The sequence below is a fragment of the Clarias gariepinus genome, chromosome 8 (assembly GCF_024256425.1).
Source record: "Clarias gariepinus isolate MV-2021 ecotype Netherlands chromosome 8, CGAR_prim_01v2, whole genome shotgun sequence".
Classification (NCBI taxonomy): Eukaryota; Metazoa; Chordata; class Actinopteri; order Siluriformes; family Clariidae; genus Clarias; species Clarias gariepinus.
In genome coordinates, this window is record NC_071107.1 from 33,353,458 (window position 1) to 33,371,044 (window position 17,587).

At 39.5% G+C, this 17,587-nt stretch overlaps 1 protein-coding gene across 1 annotated transcript in view; it reads right to left on the reverse strand.

Moving 5' to 3' along the window:
* Window positions 1–17,587, reverse strand: part of cdh23 (cadherin-related 23) — a 253,324-nt gene that overhangs the window by 169,723 nt on the left and 66,014 nt on the right. The window contains exons 4-6 of the mRNA XM_053501261.1: window positions 10,241–10,383; window positions 10,075–10,122; window positions 9,279–9,371 (exon numbers count right to left, since the gene is read on the reverse strand). Coding sequence (XP_053357236.1) covers window positions 9,279–9,371; window positions 10,075–10,122; window positions 10,241–10,383 — 284 coding nt within the window. The remainder of the gene's footprint in view (window positions 1–9,278; window positions 9,372–10,074; window positions 10,123–10,240; window positions 10,384–17,587) is intronic.

A 17,587-nucleotide genomic window follows, 5' to 3' on the forward strand; every position in this document is an offset into this window, starting at 1 on the left:
ATATGAGCGTTAGTGCTATATGTGCGGTGTCATTCTTCAGTTTGGTAGACGTGTATTAGAATAGCAATCTCTGTCGGATAAGGCCAAGGTGATAGAAACTCGATAAGGTGACGCCCGTGCTTATTCGACTGCTATAATGCTCTATATAAATGGATCGAAAAGAATTGGCAAACAGAGAGGCAAGCAGGCCTTCAAAGATAGATAAGCAAACTTTCTGCTTATCTGTTTTTAACAGTTTTTTTTTTTTTTCTCTCTTTAGCGGTGTGTCTGTGTGTGTGTGTGTTTGGTGTGTACGTGTTCAGACGGCTGTTGTTGTATCGAAGCTGATGAAAGTTTTATCAGATTAAATCTGGAGGGTTTAAACATACATGGGTGGAGGTGTAGAGCATGGGGTTTGGGGTATAATGTGAGAGATAGGCGTGTGCCTCTGGGGGCCTAGGTTACAAGCCACAGTGTGCAAACGTGCAGAGGGTTCAGGACCTCCCATAAACATTCAGCGAGTGGAAACCCTGACCCTTAAAAATCGAATGATATTTAGTCGACAACTTGCGCAAGACACGCATGTGTTAGTCCTGAGCCATGTTTCCACATGTTGGGGCCATTAAAGGAGTTCCTGGGAGGCCAGTGTTTCAGAAGTGAAGCAGGCAATCTGATCACATCTGAAACTTTCTACCTTGATGGTGTCCAAGCACTAATGAAGCGCTGAGATAAGTGCATTAGTGTAGCAGGGGGTTATATGAAGAGAAATAAAGTTAGCTTAACTCGTGTAACCGTGTCCTGTAATTCTGCACAGTCACGAGTCCTGCTTTGACTTGAACGCCCCTTATAAAAAAATAAAAATCTTTTAAGGTATTGATGTTATACTAAAATGAGCCGAAATTGGAAATTTATTGTACTTAAGTCTTGTGGAACGTCTATGAAACAAGTTAGTCGTTCCCTCTCTAGACCAACTTCCTTTTCTCTCATAAAGTTATTAAGACAAAACTACATTAATACTCAGAAACCAGGATTTCTTGTGGGTTTACCTCTTACGTAATACAAATCTCTGACACGGAAGGCAAAAAAATTTTTTATCTAAAAAAAATAAATATGCTTTCAGGAATCTTTTAACACAACAATAATGAAATATATTTCTATGGCAAGTCACAATATTTTCAATATTTTAATTGTTAGGCTTACAGTATATTACAGCACACCCACCATCCACGTCCTTGAGCATTATCTGTTACTATAGAAACAGGAACTCAACGGCATTGTAATACAAAGTTTAATAAAGTTTCGATAAAATGAAACTCCGGCAGTGTTTATTGTTACCACCGAGCTCCTGAAGTCGAAGCGAGTGACTTGCTTATGAAATTCGCTGCCCATCGGAAACAACAGTTCGTATCAACCTGATGCATTTTGAACTAAACTTTACTACTGTGATGGTATTAATATCTATCAGAGTTTAGAAAGGTTAGAAACACACACACACACACCTGCTTGTCCGAATGCACAAAATGTAAGCGGAATACTGATACGCCGCAGTGTGTATGCGTCTGCTGCAGTGTGGCCTTTCGCCTCTTTCTAAGACACACACTCCAGATGACTAATGAGCTTCATTCATCACGCTCTCCCACTCACTTGTAAAAACATACAGACAGTTTACTATGTACCATTCATCTTCTCACCTCCGATTACACCATGTTTAGTTTGTTCATCGCTACAGTGACCTTTCTTTGATCAGGAATCTCTCTCTCTCTCTCTCTCTATATATTTCTTTCTCTCTACTACCCACATGCATGAACAATGAGAACGAAAGAAAGAAAGAGAAGGAGAGAGAGAAAGAGAGGGGGGAATATAAATTTCTCCGGCTCATTCTAGCTGTCAGACGGGATGCTAGCCACCTGCTCCCCTAATGTAAAATTCCCTCCCGGTTTTTTTTTTTTACGACCCCACAAATTAAACATGCAATTACAGGACCATACACATCGCAATCCTGCTTCACTCACTACACAGCAACCAATTACAATACCGAATTCACAACCCACACACACACACACACACACACCTCCTCCACTCTCGCTATTTACACCAGAATACCGAGAGTGGAAACACCAGAGTACAGGTCCAGGCTTGGCATTTTATCATTCATAGACATTTTGACCATGTTAATAAATAATACAAACTTTATATATATATATATATATGCTATGAAATCCTGATATAAATCTGAAACATGTTCGCTTTACACACCACCGGCTTCATCCGATAACTGCTTCAGAACCTTACGCGCTAAAGCATCACCACGCCAGACGTTATAATAGTTCATTCAAATGGTGATACTGTATGTGTCACCTCACACACTGTTGTTGTATTTTAACAACCAAAAATCTTATATTGACTCTGGCAGAATTGTTTTCCCTGCATTATTGTGTGCAATCGTTCTTAATGCTTTCAGGAATGCAACTTTTTTCACTGATACCGTTATATATTTCAGTTCAATATAGCATAGCTTGACCAAATGTAAATTAATTGCTACTTTGACCCCGAGGTTGACAAAGTATGCAAATCGTTTAGTTGAGTAAAAGCAGAGATTACCTGGGGCAAATCATAGTCAAGTAAATGTAAAAGGCCTGTATGTAGTTGAGTATAAATACTCACAGAAGTACTCACCTTTAAGCGTATTTAGATATAAAAAAAATACAGGGGTTGTATTAGCTCACAGTAGTAAAAATTCTCTCTCTCTGCTTTCTGATTTCGTCCCAGCTCCTCGTCTGATTTTAAACATGTTTTAAATTATTAGGTTCGTCTCGATGGAAGGACAAATCATGCAATTATCAAATAAAAACAAAACAACACCATGCAGAAACGTAGTTAAGTAAAAGTTCAAATATTTCCGGTACTTCGGAGTGGAGTTAAAGTAAAAACTATTTTTTAGTAGAATATTTACTTACAGTAAATACAATAACAAAGTACATGTACTCAGGTACATCCCACCTGTGTTTATACCACAGTGTTCTTGAATGCTTTATTCTGATTGGTCAGCAGGTGTTAATTTCATTTTCTATAACAGCACCATATATGGTCTTAACAGTAGGAATTGATGCATCCTCTTGTACAGTGTGTCGAATGCTTGACATGTTAAACATGGTGCTGGTTATGTATCATTGTTGGAAGGAGTCCCCAGTCCCAGGCATTGTTTTTTGTGGATGCTCTACAACAATAAAATGTGCCTCAAAACTATATAATAATTAACGAAAAAGGAAAATTTGATGTGTTGGCAGAAGAGAAAGAGAAACAACAGACCAGGACATGGTGTTATGGGCATCTTGCTCTAAGACACCACACCAAACTGTAAAACCCACCCTGTACAGTACAGTATATCCCTGCAAAAGTCAACTTTTTTGCTACAGTAGCCGCACAAAAACAGTCCACTTTCCTAGTGCAGTTTGCTGAAGAGTGAGTGTGCCACCGTTAGAGTGATAGCTTGATGGAGTGATGTTGTGGTTTGTTTTTTCCAACTGTGTGAGGTTGCAGGGGGGTCAAGGGAGGTAATGAGGCCATAAAAATGCAGGGAGAGTGAAAGTGGAGAGCAGCAGGGATGTGTGGACAGAGGGACAAAAGTGAAAAGAAAAAGAAAAGTCTGCAGAAAGAAAAAATAAAAATACAATTCCTTTCCATCCTCTCCTGGATTAGAAAACTTTATTATTCAGAATAGGGTTCCCCCCCCCTTCTTTTGGCAGACCATTAATTTGGTTTCAGGTTCAAACTGCTTTGCCATTCAAGCTAATTTGCTATTCTACGCAGGCTGTTCTGTGCGACGAAATAAAAAGCGTCTGCTTTATAGATTGCCACAATGAGAATGATTTCTGAATCAAGCTTTAAGAAACTCTAAAATCAAAACTAGGGCACAGGGGTTTAACAGGACACGAACAATAAATAGACTTTTATACGTCATTTCTCTACCTTGATACTCCATATGAACTAACTATATTACTACTATTACTATATGGAAATTAAGTAGGTAGTATGAGATGTCAATGCTAGTCTTTAAAAGGTATAAAAGGTTTTTAGTGTGGAAAGTATCTATATATATGTTTAAAAAAAGTTTTTTTCTTATCTCTTATACATAAACCAGTCTCAGAAAAAAAAAAAATCTGTCTGTATATCTGTATGTCTGTCCAGCTGATTTTTTCAGAGCATCACAGAAAAATGGCTCCGGCAGAATTAAATTAACTTTTAAATCTTGGCAATAAATTAAATCAAAATGTTGGAGCAGAAGGGACAACAGCCAGCGCTTTTGCCCTTAAAGTGGGCGTGGCTATAAGCGTCACTCAACAGAGTCAATCAATACAATAGTTTATCATAAATTCTGTACACAGAGTATGCGGAAGACACAGAAATGACTGTAATACCCATACAAAACGCCCAAATGATCACTAAACACAAACATATGCGCGACACAGCATAACTTACTCCAAAAACAGGTATGAACAGATTATTATATCTTTATTCTTCCTGCATAACCAGTTTGTCTCATATGTTCTGAAACCGTGGCGCTAATTACAACAGTAATGTGACAAAAGAAGTACAACTTAATGTAAATAAGGCATTAGATGCTCAACCTTACAAATTAAATTTCTTTGTATTAATAAGAAATTAATAAGGGCAGAGAGTTCTGCTGTACAAAAAAAACAGACAGACATGTACTGTACGTGAGCTGCAACCTGAAATAATGAAATCACTGATCACATTAAAGCTGATCAGCTGATTTTAAGCTTTAAACTCTTTCAGAAATCTCTGTAACCGTCAACAACGGGAACGAACACTGGTAATGCTATAAAATTAAATGTTTGAGTGTTGTATTAAGAATTCCAAGACATTTCCACATGTTTGGGGCATTAAAGGAGTTCCTGGGAGGCCAGTGTTTCAGACGTAAGGCAGGGAGTTCAAACAAGGCTCCGGTGTACTGAGACAATCTTGATTGTATCCAAGCGATAGTGCATTACTATTGAAGGAGTTTGTATAAAGAGAAATAAAGAGAGTTTTTACTCTCATAACTGTGTTCTGTTATTCTGCGCAATCAAAAGTCATAGTACTGTATGGCTTGAAAAGAATAAAAATATGAACTCTAGAGGTATGGTTCAGGTTGGCAGCAGCAGTTATATTTGAAATTATATATAATTATATAGTTATAGTTGAAAGCCTTGGCTAAAGAAAGAAATATACTTAAGAATGTGTGAGCGTGTTTATTTTATCCTCCTCAATTAGAAGAACAAATCCATAGTTTGTCTACTGAGTGCTGGGTATTGAGAGAGTAAAATCATGCGTCCCACCTCCTCCATCATCTGCTTTCACGAGAGAGGCTTAATCATAACGCAGGAGAACGCAGATGGAGTCAAAAACGTGTCACTCCTTCTCTCTTTTCTTTATTTACTTATCGTGACAAAAGAAAAAGAAATGTCTGAAGCTTTGAAGATCTGAGTATATGGTTTGTGTGTGTGTGTGTGTGTGTTGGTGTTTGAGAATGCCAAATGGAGTAAATTAGTGTGATACAGAGATGGAACGACACTTCACACCCTGTTTGAAGTTTTGCGCTTAACTCATATCAAGGAACAGATGAAGGAAAAAGCGAGAGAGTGAGAAAGAGAAAGAGAAAGAGAGAGAGAGAAAGAGAGAGAGAAGAGACTACAGGGGGAAGGAGACAGAAAAGGTGACAAGTGAGGGAATAAGACAGAGGAAAACAGATGAAGAATTCATCTCAGCAGAAATCCAGGCAGGAGTTTCACTCAGACATGACCACTGACGTATGCAAACCGTATGAGAACCGTCTCTGACAAAAGATACAGAAAAAAGATTGATGATGCAAAGAAACAAAGAACGCTGAACTTCTTTTGATGTTTCAAAGTTTGCGGTCTTATTAGTTGCTTTATTCTCATGTTCTTGCCTGACATAATATTTCAGTAAAAGTTCAGCTCCAGTATTTGTGCCCTGCAATGCGCTGGCGTCCCATGTGGCACAGGATAGTAAAAAGCAGTAGCTAAAAAAGTAAACACACGAACAAAAAGAAGGAAATAAAGAACAAAACCAAAAGACAGATGAAGGGTCAAACTCATTACTGCAGAGCATTTCTAGGCCAATCGGTGTATTTCGCATACTCAGAGCAGGACATTACTAGTAAAAGTAAGCCACGTTATATTGCGTGTAAAGCCTGAACAATCACCCCAAAGGAATAGCCCAATTTGTTTTTTAATGGTTTTAGGGGCCATAATTCCAACAGCACCAATTGCTTTTTAGAAACTCAAATGCACTCTTAATGCACCAGCAGTTTATCTATTAATTCTGTTTATGTTGCGATTTAATGAAGAACAGGTTGCTTGTGAAACTTATAATTCATCTCTACGGAGAATTCCAGCTCTCAAAAACATAAGCTCAAATGTGACAGAACTGCCAAAATGAAAAGACAACTTAATCTGAAATGGGGAGGGTGTTTATTTTATCCATTACACTATTCAGCAGAGGATGTTTAATCTCGAGGGACATAACACACTCTGCTTGCTCTTACTGGGATTATTTTATAGAGTGATGTCACGGCGTCTGTCCGCCATGGACCTGTACGGAAAAAGTGACGATGCCAGTGCCAAATCCCACATTTAAAAACCAGTCAGAGAAGCACTTTCAGCAAGAAAACATATCTGATAGCATTATGTCATCTTAAACAAGAGTTTCTCTTCTTAATAATTACTTCTCAGTCATTCCGAATCACCTCTGAACCAAACGTGTTGTTTTGTTTCACAGCTAAACCGGGCTCTAACGCTGCCTAGCTTCTAACACACGGCTGAATCCCAAATCCAAATCTAACCCTTGATCAAGGGCACTAAATTTGTGTGTTAAATATTAACTTTATAGCTATAAGTTCATCCTGTAGGTGATCAGGTCATCATCAGATCAGGTTATCTTTCTTTGTTTTTTGTCGTTTGTTTTTTTCTGAACTACAACTTAAACGTAATTATTAACAAAAATACCTAGCAGCCTAATGTTGGTTAATGGTGCGTCTGCCATCCACTGTAGTGACCGAAGTCCCCGTCCATAGGGTGATCCTAAGAATACGATCCTAAGAAGTTTGTTAAAAAATAAAAACAAACATTTGTGCGTTCGAAACAGCTCGAAACGAACCACTGGCATTTTGTTAAGCTGCAGGTAAGATAGCACGAGACACTTTCAGACGGATGAGCCTCCATTAATCCCAACGCTGCAAACGGCGCTAGAATAAAGTCCCACTCATGACAACAAAATGCAATTGATGTCCGAGAGCTTGGCCTTGCGTTTTCCACCAGAAATCAATAAAAGTGTCAAACATTCAGCCTCTATTTGCACCAAAATAAATAAATAAATAAATTAAACATTCCTTAAAACTTGACCTGATAATTAAGGTGCTAATTGGTGCAATAACTACGTAGGAGCGCCAACATATCTGGTTCATACACAAGCTACAGTAGAATTGACTTTTTCTTAAGTGCTTTTTTGGCAACATGATTATCAATTGAATCAGAGTAAATAATGCGAAACACAATACATCGTTGTGGAATATTAATTATGTGGACAAGATGGCGGCCAGGACTTATGGAAATCCCTTAAGAATGGAAGCTTGGAAACTTGTGTCCATTAACAGAGTCATTCTTATAGCTCACTAGGGGTCTTTCACACTAGGCATGATTGATTCATACAGTATCATGCCTGAGTAGGATTGCTTCCTCGCCCATGCTGCCTAGCTTTTACATTAGTAGTATGTTTCATATTAGTGATGGGTCGTTCATGAACGATTCGTTCTTTTTGAACGAGTCTTTAACATGACTCGAGTCACGAGAACGAGTAGTCTCGAAGAGTGATTCGTTCATTTTCTACTGGGCGCACATGTGCAAATTATCGCGAAACCTCCGTAGGTTATGTACAGGAAACAGAAATGAGTAGTTACCCTTAAGTCCCATAGACGCTATGCGGTGCAATAGATTCAAAAGAACGAACGACTCAGACTAGAAGATATAAGAGGTGAGCTACTCATTCTGTTTATTATAATACGTCCTTAGCTGCATTATTATATTTTCATTACTTGAACTATAGCCAAAATTTGTGTATGTAAACAGGTTGGGGGTCTGTTTATTAAAAATGTAGCATTTTATTTTATTTCTGAACAAAAGATGAAATTAACTAAATGTCTCAAAAAAAAAGTTTTGTTTATTTTGATAAACGAGAGTCAAAGAACCGAGTCACTTAACTGATTCAAACTTTCCATCACTATTTCAGATCTAATCACAATGTCCTCTAAATTCTCCGATACAGTAGGGGGCAGTGTGCATCTACCCACTTTAGGAGCCACTAATAGACATGAAGTGCACTAGAAAGTTAACCTTTAATGCTAAGACAAAAACGAAAAAAGTCACGTCACCATTCTGAATTTATCAGCTATGGCCGTGCAGTTGGCGACAGATGGTGCTGTGTTCCATTTCCGTGTTTTAGTATGCATGCCGTTTGGTCCTAACTGTGCCCGAGTACACTACAGCGTTCCCGGGATCCCCTTTTCAAGTGGACTTCAGCATTGTACACTAGACTGATCCGTGCCTAGGCATTCGTCTTCACATCACGCAAACACACCACAGTGGTCGAGTGCATGTCTGAGCTCTTAGTGTGAAAGGTTGGATGGTGGCGTACAGGGTCTATTGCGATGTCTGTGACTTGAGTTGTATCTGGGATTGGATAAGCAATGTTTTACACAGCAATGATCATCATGCAGGTCACTCCGACACAATGCAAGGTGTTTTACTTATATTTCATCTCAACAAATATGACTGTGAGAGCGCGTGAGAGTGTGCACATTGCTACACTGAATATAAAGTGATACTGTATAAAGGCAATAATCCATTCAATAAAGGAAAATAAAATATAATAAAATAAAAAAAGAAACACTTTTCCCAGTGTAGCTCTAAACAATGTGAAGTTGACTACAGAACCGACTTCATCGTATTACATTAACCTGCTTTCTTTACTCCAGGATCAACATCGAAATCACGCTCTGCCTCAGGACTACAGACCCCGGCGCAACACATTATGTAAGGATTAATAGTATTAATTATAGATCATTATTGTGTGTGTGTGTGTGTGTGTGTGTGTGTAAACCTAATGTGAGATACATGTCAGGTGTACAGTATTTTCAACGCTGCATTGGGTCACAGATGCTTATCCTGTAAAGTATTATGGTACAGTACGTACCACAGCAAGGTGCGTGCAAAAGTTTGTACCTCTGGTATATTCACAGTGTAAGGCTGGTTATGAAAAGTCGGAGCATTGTCATTCACATCTCCAATCTGGATGTTCACGGTGTCCTTCACCACCTGGAGCAAATAGAGAACAGGGGGATGATGTCAGAGTGCAAGGCATTCTGTGAGTGAGTGAGTGAGTGAGTGAGTGAGTAAGTGAGTGAGTGAGTGAGTGATTACATAAATGAGTGAGTGAGTGAATAAATGAGTGAGTGAGTGAGTGAGTGAATAAATGAGTGAGTGAGTGAGTGAGTGAGTGAATAAATGAGTGAGTGAGTGAATGAGTGAATAAATGAGTGAATGAGTGAGTAAGTGAGTGAATAAATGAGTGAGTGAGTGAGTGAATAAATGAGTGAGTGAGTGAGTGAGTGAATGAGTGAATAAATGAGTGAGTGAGTGAGTGAATAAATGAGTGAGTGAGTGAGTGAGTGAGTGAATAAATGAGTGAGTGAGTGAATAAATGAGTGAGTGAGTGAGTGAGTGAGTGAATAAATGAGTGAGTGAGTGAGTGAGTGAGTGAGTAAGTGAGTGAGTGAGTGAGTGATTACATAAATGAGTGAGTGAGTGAATAAATGAGTGAGTGAGTGAGTGAGTGAATGAGTGAATAAATGAGTGAGTGAGTGAGTGAATAAATGAGTGAGTGAGTGAGTGAGTGAGTGAATAAATGAGTGAGTGAGTGAGTGAATAAATGAGTGAGTGAGCGAGCGAGTGAATAAATGAGTGAGTGAGCGAGCGAGTGAGTGAGTGAGTGAATGAGTGAGTGAGTGATTGCGCTTACCCCTTGACTGTCGCTGACAGAAAACACCACCTGCATTTCAGACTTTGTCTGCAAAAAAAAAAAAAAACTATCAACATTTCCTTCAGATACCAACAGTACTGTGTGTGTGTCTGTGGAGTCTACAGAGTTTGTGTGTGTGTGTGTGTGTGTGTGTGTGTGTGTGTACCTCGCGGTCAAGTGGCTGTCGAAGCCACACCACGCCGGTGTTCTCCTGCACGGCAAAGAACCTCGAGGCCTCCTCACCCACCACGCCGAAAATGAGCGGCTCTCCATCAGGATCCACGGCTGTGAGCTGAGTTATTGACGAGCCTACACACACACACACACACAACACACACACACACACACACACACACACACACACAATGTAAACATAAATGGATAAAAACTAGGTCACGCATGTACATTCTTGTATGAAATTGTTGAATTGCTGAGTTAGAAGAGACATAAAACACAGGATGTGGTGTTATTGAATAATTATTTGAGCCAGTAACAGTACCTTAGTGTGTGTGTGTGTGTGTGTGTGTGTGTGTGTGTGTGTGTGTGTGTGTGAGACAGGTGTGTGTTTATGGAGGCACCTGGTAAGGGGCTCCCTGACTCATTCTGGCTGTAGATGAGATCAGAGTGCTTCTCGGCACAATGGTGCTCATCCTCAACTAACAAGAATTAGCAAGAAAATCTCTCTCTCTAACACACACACACACACACACACACACCTACACACACCGTACAAATGTATCAAGTACAGGCTCTCCAATACATGAAACACCCAAGTAGAACTTCTCTTTAAATCTACATCACATAAGGTCACAAACCTAGTCCGGTCTCTACAAAGGCCAATTAGTGACACACACACACACACACACACACACACAGCCTTCTAACTGCATTTATTAATTCACACCCCTGTGCCATGAAAAAAGAGGTGGAAAAAGGACTAATTAATAGAAGGATTTATGAACCCCTCTCTGTCTTTCTAATGAGATTTATGCAAATTCGCCTGCTTTCAGAGCGAGTTATAATTTTGCCGAAGACGGTGTGAATTAAGCATTTTACTCGCCGCTCATTAATAATCGGCACTTGGCTCTTTCTCCCGCTCTTACGGCCGTCTCGTCTCACGGCGGAGAGAGGAACATCCATCGTCTGGGTTGTCTAACAAATGGACATTTGCGGAGTGATATCTCGTCTGAAAGCTCAGAGAATGTCAAACATTTTCCACCTAAACGCCAGGGGGCATCAGGTAGGACCGGGTGCGAGGGCGAGTCTTCTGCACGCATGGGTTGAGTTCATCAGCTTGCATGTGCTCATACAGTACTTTTTATTTTCAGATTCTCAGTAAAACAAGACGACACGGCAAAACAGGATGAAAACAAGCTCACACCCTGCTATTTGTTTTGTTTTTTTAAATAACAAAACTGCTACCTAACTAATATGATTACTACGTTTGCTCCGAAACGAGCGTCTACAGACGGTTACGCTGCTGTGGTGAGTAGCCATAGATCTTCATTTGACACTTTCGCTCTTTACAATCCAGACAAAATGTGTTGGAGATCAGGTTTCCGCGGTGTACGTGTGCGTGTGTTTTTTTTTATTTTTTCTCGTTCTCTGTGGTTATCAGCAGCCAGCCGTGTCCCCTGTTCCTCTCCCCAGCCTCCTGCTCGTACTGACAAATGACGCCATTTAGGCAAAAGTGATGCCGGTATTAAGCTTATGAATGATACACTGCACATTAACAGCCTCCACAGACAAGAACAATGTGCTGCAGGACTCATCCATCTCCATCCTTCCTCCTGTTTCTTTTCCTCTTCCGTTTTTCCCGTGGTTGCCGCTGCACGTTGGAGCCTCAACACGGCAATGTGTTTCCAACAGGACCTCACTGACCTCACTGTGGACCTCACTGTGTAGTTTATGACCACCAGAATTCCAAGCGAAGTGTTGGCACGGTGGCTTGATGGGGTTCGAATCTCACAGCAGGTGTGAGAGTTTGCATGTTCTTGTTGGGTTTTCTTTCACAATCCAATGACGTCATATTTTCTAGTTACACTTCACAACTTATTGCCATTCGGTCCATTTGTCTCTTATGTTGAATAATTTTTTATTGCTTTGTTTATCATGTGGCCACACAGTGGCTTAGCGGTTAGCACTGTCTCCTGGCACCTCCACGGTCCAGGTTCGATTCCTCGGCCGGCCTGTGTGAATTTTCTGCCCGTGCTTGGTAGGTTTCCTCCTGGTACTCCGTTTCCTCCCACAGTCCAAAGACAAGCAGATTGGCCTGATTGGGGTTTGCAAATGATCTGTAGCGTGTAAATGAGTGTGTATGTGTGTGCCATGTACAGTCCTGACCTCGCTCCAAGCCAACATGTTTGGGCCAATAAAGGAGTTCCTGGGAGGCCAGCGTTTCAGACATGAAGCAGGCAGGTGGATCATGGCTCTGGCATACTTTTCCAGTAAAAACTTTCTACCTTGATGGAATCCAAGCATTTGTGAAATGCTGGAATAAGACGAGATCATGTTTTCAGAACAGAATAATAAAACATAATCAATGTGTGGTCTGTGAAATAAAATTGTTAAAAAAAAAAAAGCTCATCTAAATTGATGTTTTCTGCTATCTGTCTTGGGAATATTTTTTTATAAACAATAAAATAAATGCTGACCTGTATGTACAGTATGCCGTTTCTATAGCAACAATAATTAGACCAATGTCTTTCCACCCTACTTGCATCTGGTGCACGATGAGTCAATTAGGGTTTATCACGTGGTTTGTCCAGAAAACTATTTAGATCAGGTTAAGAGTTATGAAGATACTTTAACATTGAATGATAACTAAAATGTTTGCATGTGGGTCATTTCAATCACCTAAATGAACCTTGCAAGTAAACAACTTCAGCACCTGCGTACTTTAGCTTGACATGGAGTCTGAATAAGCGAAGCTTTTCCTGTACAAATATTGATGTAAGTCTAAAGTTTAAGTTTGGTGACTTTGGATCTGAATTCTGGATTCTATTGTATTTCAAAGTCTATGCATTTCCCAAATAGGTAAAAACTTAATTTTTTTCATAAGACGCCAAAACATGCTTCAAACAAAACCTTGTTCATAGTGGACTCAAATGTTTGCACACTCCACCAGGCATTTCTAATGTCTTTTAAAGACTTAAGATTGGGATGAAGGCGTATGAAAAGGTGAGCTGAAATATAGCAGTCGTACAGAGACAGCGTAATCACCATCATAAAATAACATCCTGTCTCAAAATGAAATCACAGTTAATGATGTGTCTGTACAGCCGAGTCTACAATCAATACCAGTCTTTTATCCTAATAAGAAACTCACTCGTGAATTTATCTTTAATGAATATTTACACACACTGATTCTCCCACTGTCTGGTCAATGTTCATCAGTGGCCTTTTTTCTGTCGGTGATGCATTTTAGAAGAGACACACCTCTGTTAAATTTTTAGACTGAATTTTAATCCACAAAGAATTACAAATACATGTTTACCCTCAAAGAAAAAACCTAACCTACTTTTTCAGTTTGCATTTTTAATTGATGACTTTTTATGGTCTTGAAAGGAAAAGTCTGTGTAGTGCAAGGTGGTGCCTGGAAAGAAAAATCTGGCAACCTCATATCTGGCAACCTTATTCGGCAGGGGTCGAATTGTAAAAAAAAAAAAATAATTAAAGTGGGGTGGTGTGGTCAAGTTTTTTTTTTTTTTTTTTGGTGCGTCCTATAACTTACCATACAAAATGTTCTAGGAGAAAAAACAAAAATCTCTTCTTTAAATTGAGTATGAAATGACAAATTGGGGTAAAGAACATGTCTCATAACCACTGAAGCTGTTCTTTTTTCAACAGAAAGAAATAACATCCCGCTCAAACTGAGCCCGCTCCTAGGCATGAACAACCTCATGCCTAAATAAGCAAAAGGCATGTTGAAAAAAAAAACAGTTGGAAAAAAATATCCCCTTTCAATCCACTTATGTTATTGTTTCGGGTACGGGGTGTGGACTAAACTAGAGGCATAGTGGCAGAGGTGATTTGCTGGAATGAGTCTTTAATAAGGAAACCAGAACATAAACAGACACCAAACAAAACTCGAACATAAACTATCCTGACCTAGCAGATTCAGAAGCTAACCTTAATAAGGAACTAAACATAACTTTACCAAACTTTAACAAAACTTAAACGCAACAGAACAAGAACTAACATCGCAGGCTGGGAGCTAACTTAACATGAGTATCACAGACCAGGAGACGAGGAGCACCGCATGATACAGAACCGTAACAAGGATAACTCAACAAATGCACGACAAGGGAGAAACCAAACACAAGACTATTTATAAAGAACTTAATTAGCTACCTCGAATCAGGTGAGCGCTCCAATCACCTGACCGAGGTGCATCCTGGGAAGTGAAGTTCAAAAGAAAACAAAGGAAACAAAGGAAACACAAATGGCGTTTCTGCGGATGGCGCCCTCTGCTGGCGTTCCGTGACAGTTATGCAAGTTTTTCCTGGTTTTACTTCTTAAGAAGCAGAAGGACTGAAATGTTCTATCGCTAAAGAGGTGAAACTGATGGTAACGTGGTGAAATAACACCCTTATATCCACACACACACAATGGATGTCTTGCTACTAAAAGCTAACACCAGCTAAAGTTGGAAATTATAGCTTTAAAATACAAGGATGAGGCAAAAATTATTCTTAATCTGACTTTGTACACTGTATATTAAGTGCTTTTCAATACATCTGTCAACAAGCTGTCGTATCCCCTCGTTTATAAAATTTTAAGGCTGAGCTGTGAGCCACGAATGCACTGCTATCCTCACTTCTTCATCAGAAGTGAATCTTCTTTCTCATAGAGTAGGGCTGCTTTCAGGGGACCAAACAGGGGTAGAGACTGTAGGGAAGAAGCTTTACCACCTCAAAACAAAGTTTTTGCTGAGTGTCGACACTGTGGGACATCATAATCTGAGGTTTAGGCGTTAGCTCTTCAAGAAGCGCCACAATGTAACAAGCACCGTTGATACTCCTTTGAAGCTTTTTTTTCTCTTTTCTTCCAACACTGGCCCTTAAAAATCCCAGAATACTATAACCTTCAATGAATTCTACAGCTGATGGTTGACTTTTGAACTTTCTCTCATTCAAATGATTTCTGTTCCATTTCCATTGTTTACTCTCAGACTCTTAGTGATGAATCCGTGTCTCGTCACCAGTGATGGTTCTCCTTCAGAAACTGTCACCTTCCCTAGAGTATCACTCCAAATTGAGTTTGGACTGAAAGTTGCTGGAGTTGCACAAGATACACCCCCAGACCACCAAAGCAAGAATCACTGCACGCTGCTCTTCTTTCATGCAAATCACAAGTGGGACGTCCATTTTGGCTCGCACCACAATTACAAATAAGCTGTAACACGTTTACACCTGACTGAGGAGACGCTAGCCTTGAACGGAAAGTGTTGATAAGACAATGCGGCCAACAGTTTTAATAGAACATTTTTGACTCTTTAGCTTTGCTTTAGGATACACAGCTAAGCTTAATTTACGCAAAACCAGATCGGAAGTGTCGCTCACTGAAAAAAGCAGTGAGATGTTAAATGTTTAACAAAGTCCCTCTCCCATAACATGGTGCCTTTTGGGTGGAGTTGAACCCCGATTTTTTTAGGAACATTGTGTTTGATATCAGAGATAAGACCATTAAAAAAAAAGACAAAAGCAAGATTTTAAAAGCGATTTAAGTGATGTCATCATCTTTTTTGAATGTACACACAATAAAGACCCCATGACAGTTCAAAATAATCAAAAAGTGAACTTTTTCTCTTTTTAAATAAATCACTTTAGATAAGTATATTACAGGAAAATGTTGTTTTCAGCTTACACCAATGATTCCTTCAGAAATCAGAATACACACAAAGAAATGATTTAGTCACTGCTCTGTAGTGGACATGGAGACTGATGGGTGTGTGTTTGGGCATTAATTTAAATATGTTGGCCAGTTCCTGCAGCGTAGCACATATGGACCAGCGTGCATCATTTAACTAGAAAATTCCAACATAAATGAGTGTCAGGTCGAACAGTGTGTGTGTGTGTGTGTGTGTGTGTGTGTGTGCTTGATCATGATGGCTGTGTAAGTACAAAGCTCGAGGCTGCCATATGTTTAAAATAGCTCGGGGTTTGTAGAAGACGAGGCCCATGGGGTGTTTAAATCTTCCCACAGCGGGCGTTCATCCCTGAGAAGATCAATAGAGCAGCTCCTTCAGGGCCCCTAAAGGACGGGGGCAACACACCTAAACTTTATTAATGTCCTGCTCATCTCCACACACAGCTGGGACACCGCGCGAGGGGAGGAGGCTAACGTCTGCGCGTGCATGTGCCAGCTTTAGTGCATTACACCTTTTACAAATAGCGGGATCTACTGTATCTAACACGCGTCAGGGGATAAACTGGTGATTTCTTTGCATTCGTAAATAACTAGAGAGAGGGTTTAGTTTTTGTTGTTCATGAACAGAGTTTCATGGAACATTGTGGAAAATTTTAAAAAACGCCTTTCAGTTAGCAAACGCGAGCGTTATATTGAAGCTCAGGGAATATTCAAAGAGAAAAGTGCTCCTCAAACAGCAGATGAGCTCATTGAGTTATTACTGTGTAAATGACGGAGGACTGGTTTCCTAGGCATAGGATAAAAAAATCTTATCATACTGCAGTACATTATGACATTAATATTGTGGAATAATAGTGGACGGAAAGAAAAAACTTCTTATGAGAAATCAATAAAAATGTCTGAAATAAGAAAATAAAATACATAATTTACTTACATTATATTACATTATACATGCCTATAGAGTATATCAAATTACAGGGTTTTTTATTTTATTTGTTTGAAAAAACAGTTACAGTGCCAGTTTTTTACATGACATAAATATCAAAGTACAGTAAATACTTTGATGGAAATGGTCTACCTATGAAATGTTTAACTTTGTTACTCGATAAATTTAATAAAAACCTTTTTTAAAGTTTCAAGCTCGTCCACATGATTTAATAAACAGCAAATGGAGACGCATCCTAGTGTCTGTTTTTTGTTTAATAATGAAGTCTTGCATGATGCTCCTGTGGTAGGTGTATTAACAGAAACATGAAGTATCATCTAGTCAAACTAAACAAGATCTTCTGATTGTACATAATAACAGAACACAGTTATGAGAGTAAAAAAAAAAGCTCCCTTTATTTCTTTATATAAACCCAGACTACGCTAATGCACTTATTCCAGTGTTTTATTTCATCCACCCCTCTAGGGACCTCTGTAGTCCAACTAGAGACCGTGGGGGCGAATAGTGATCACCATTGTATTTATTCCTATTTTACCACCGTGGTGGGACCTTCACTAGTGCTTAAAGAGCATCAAGGTAAAAAGCCATGATCACACTGCCTGCTTCATGTCTAAAACACTGGCCTCCCAGGAAATCCCCAAACATGTAGAAATGTCTTGGAGTGAGGGCAGGACTGTAGGGCGAAATGTGTCAATA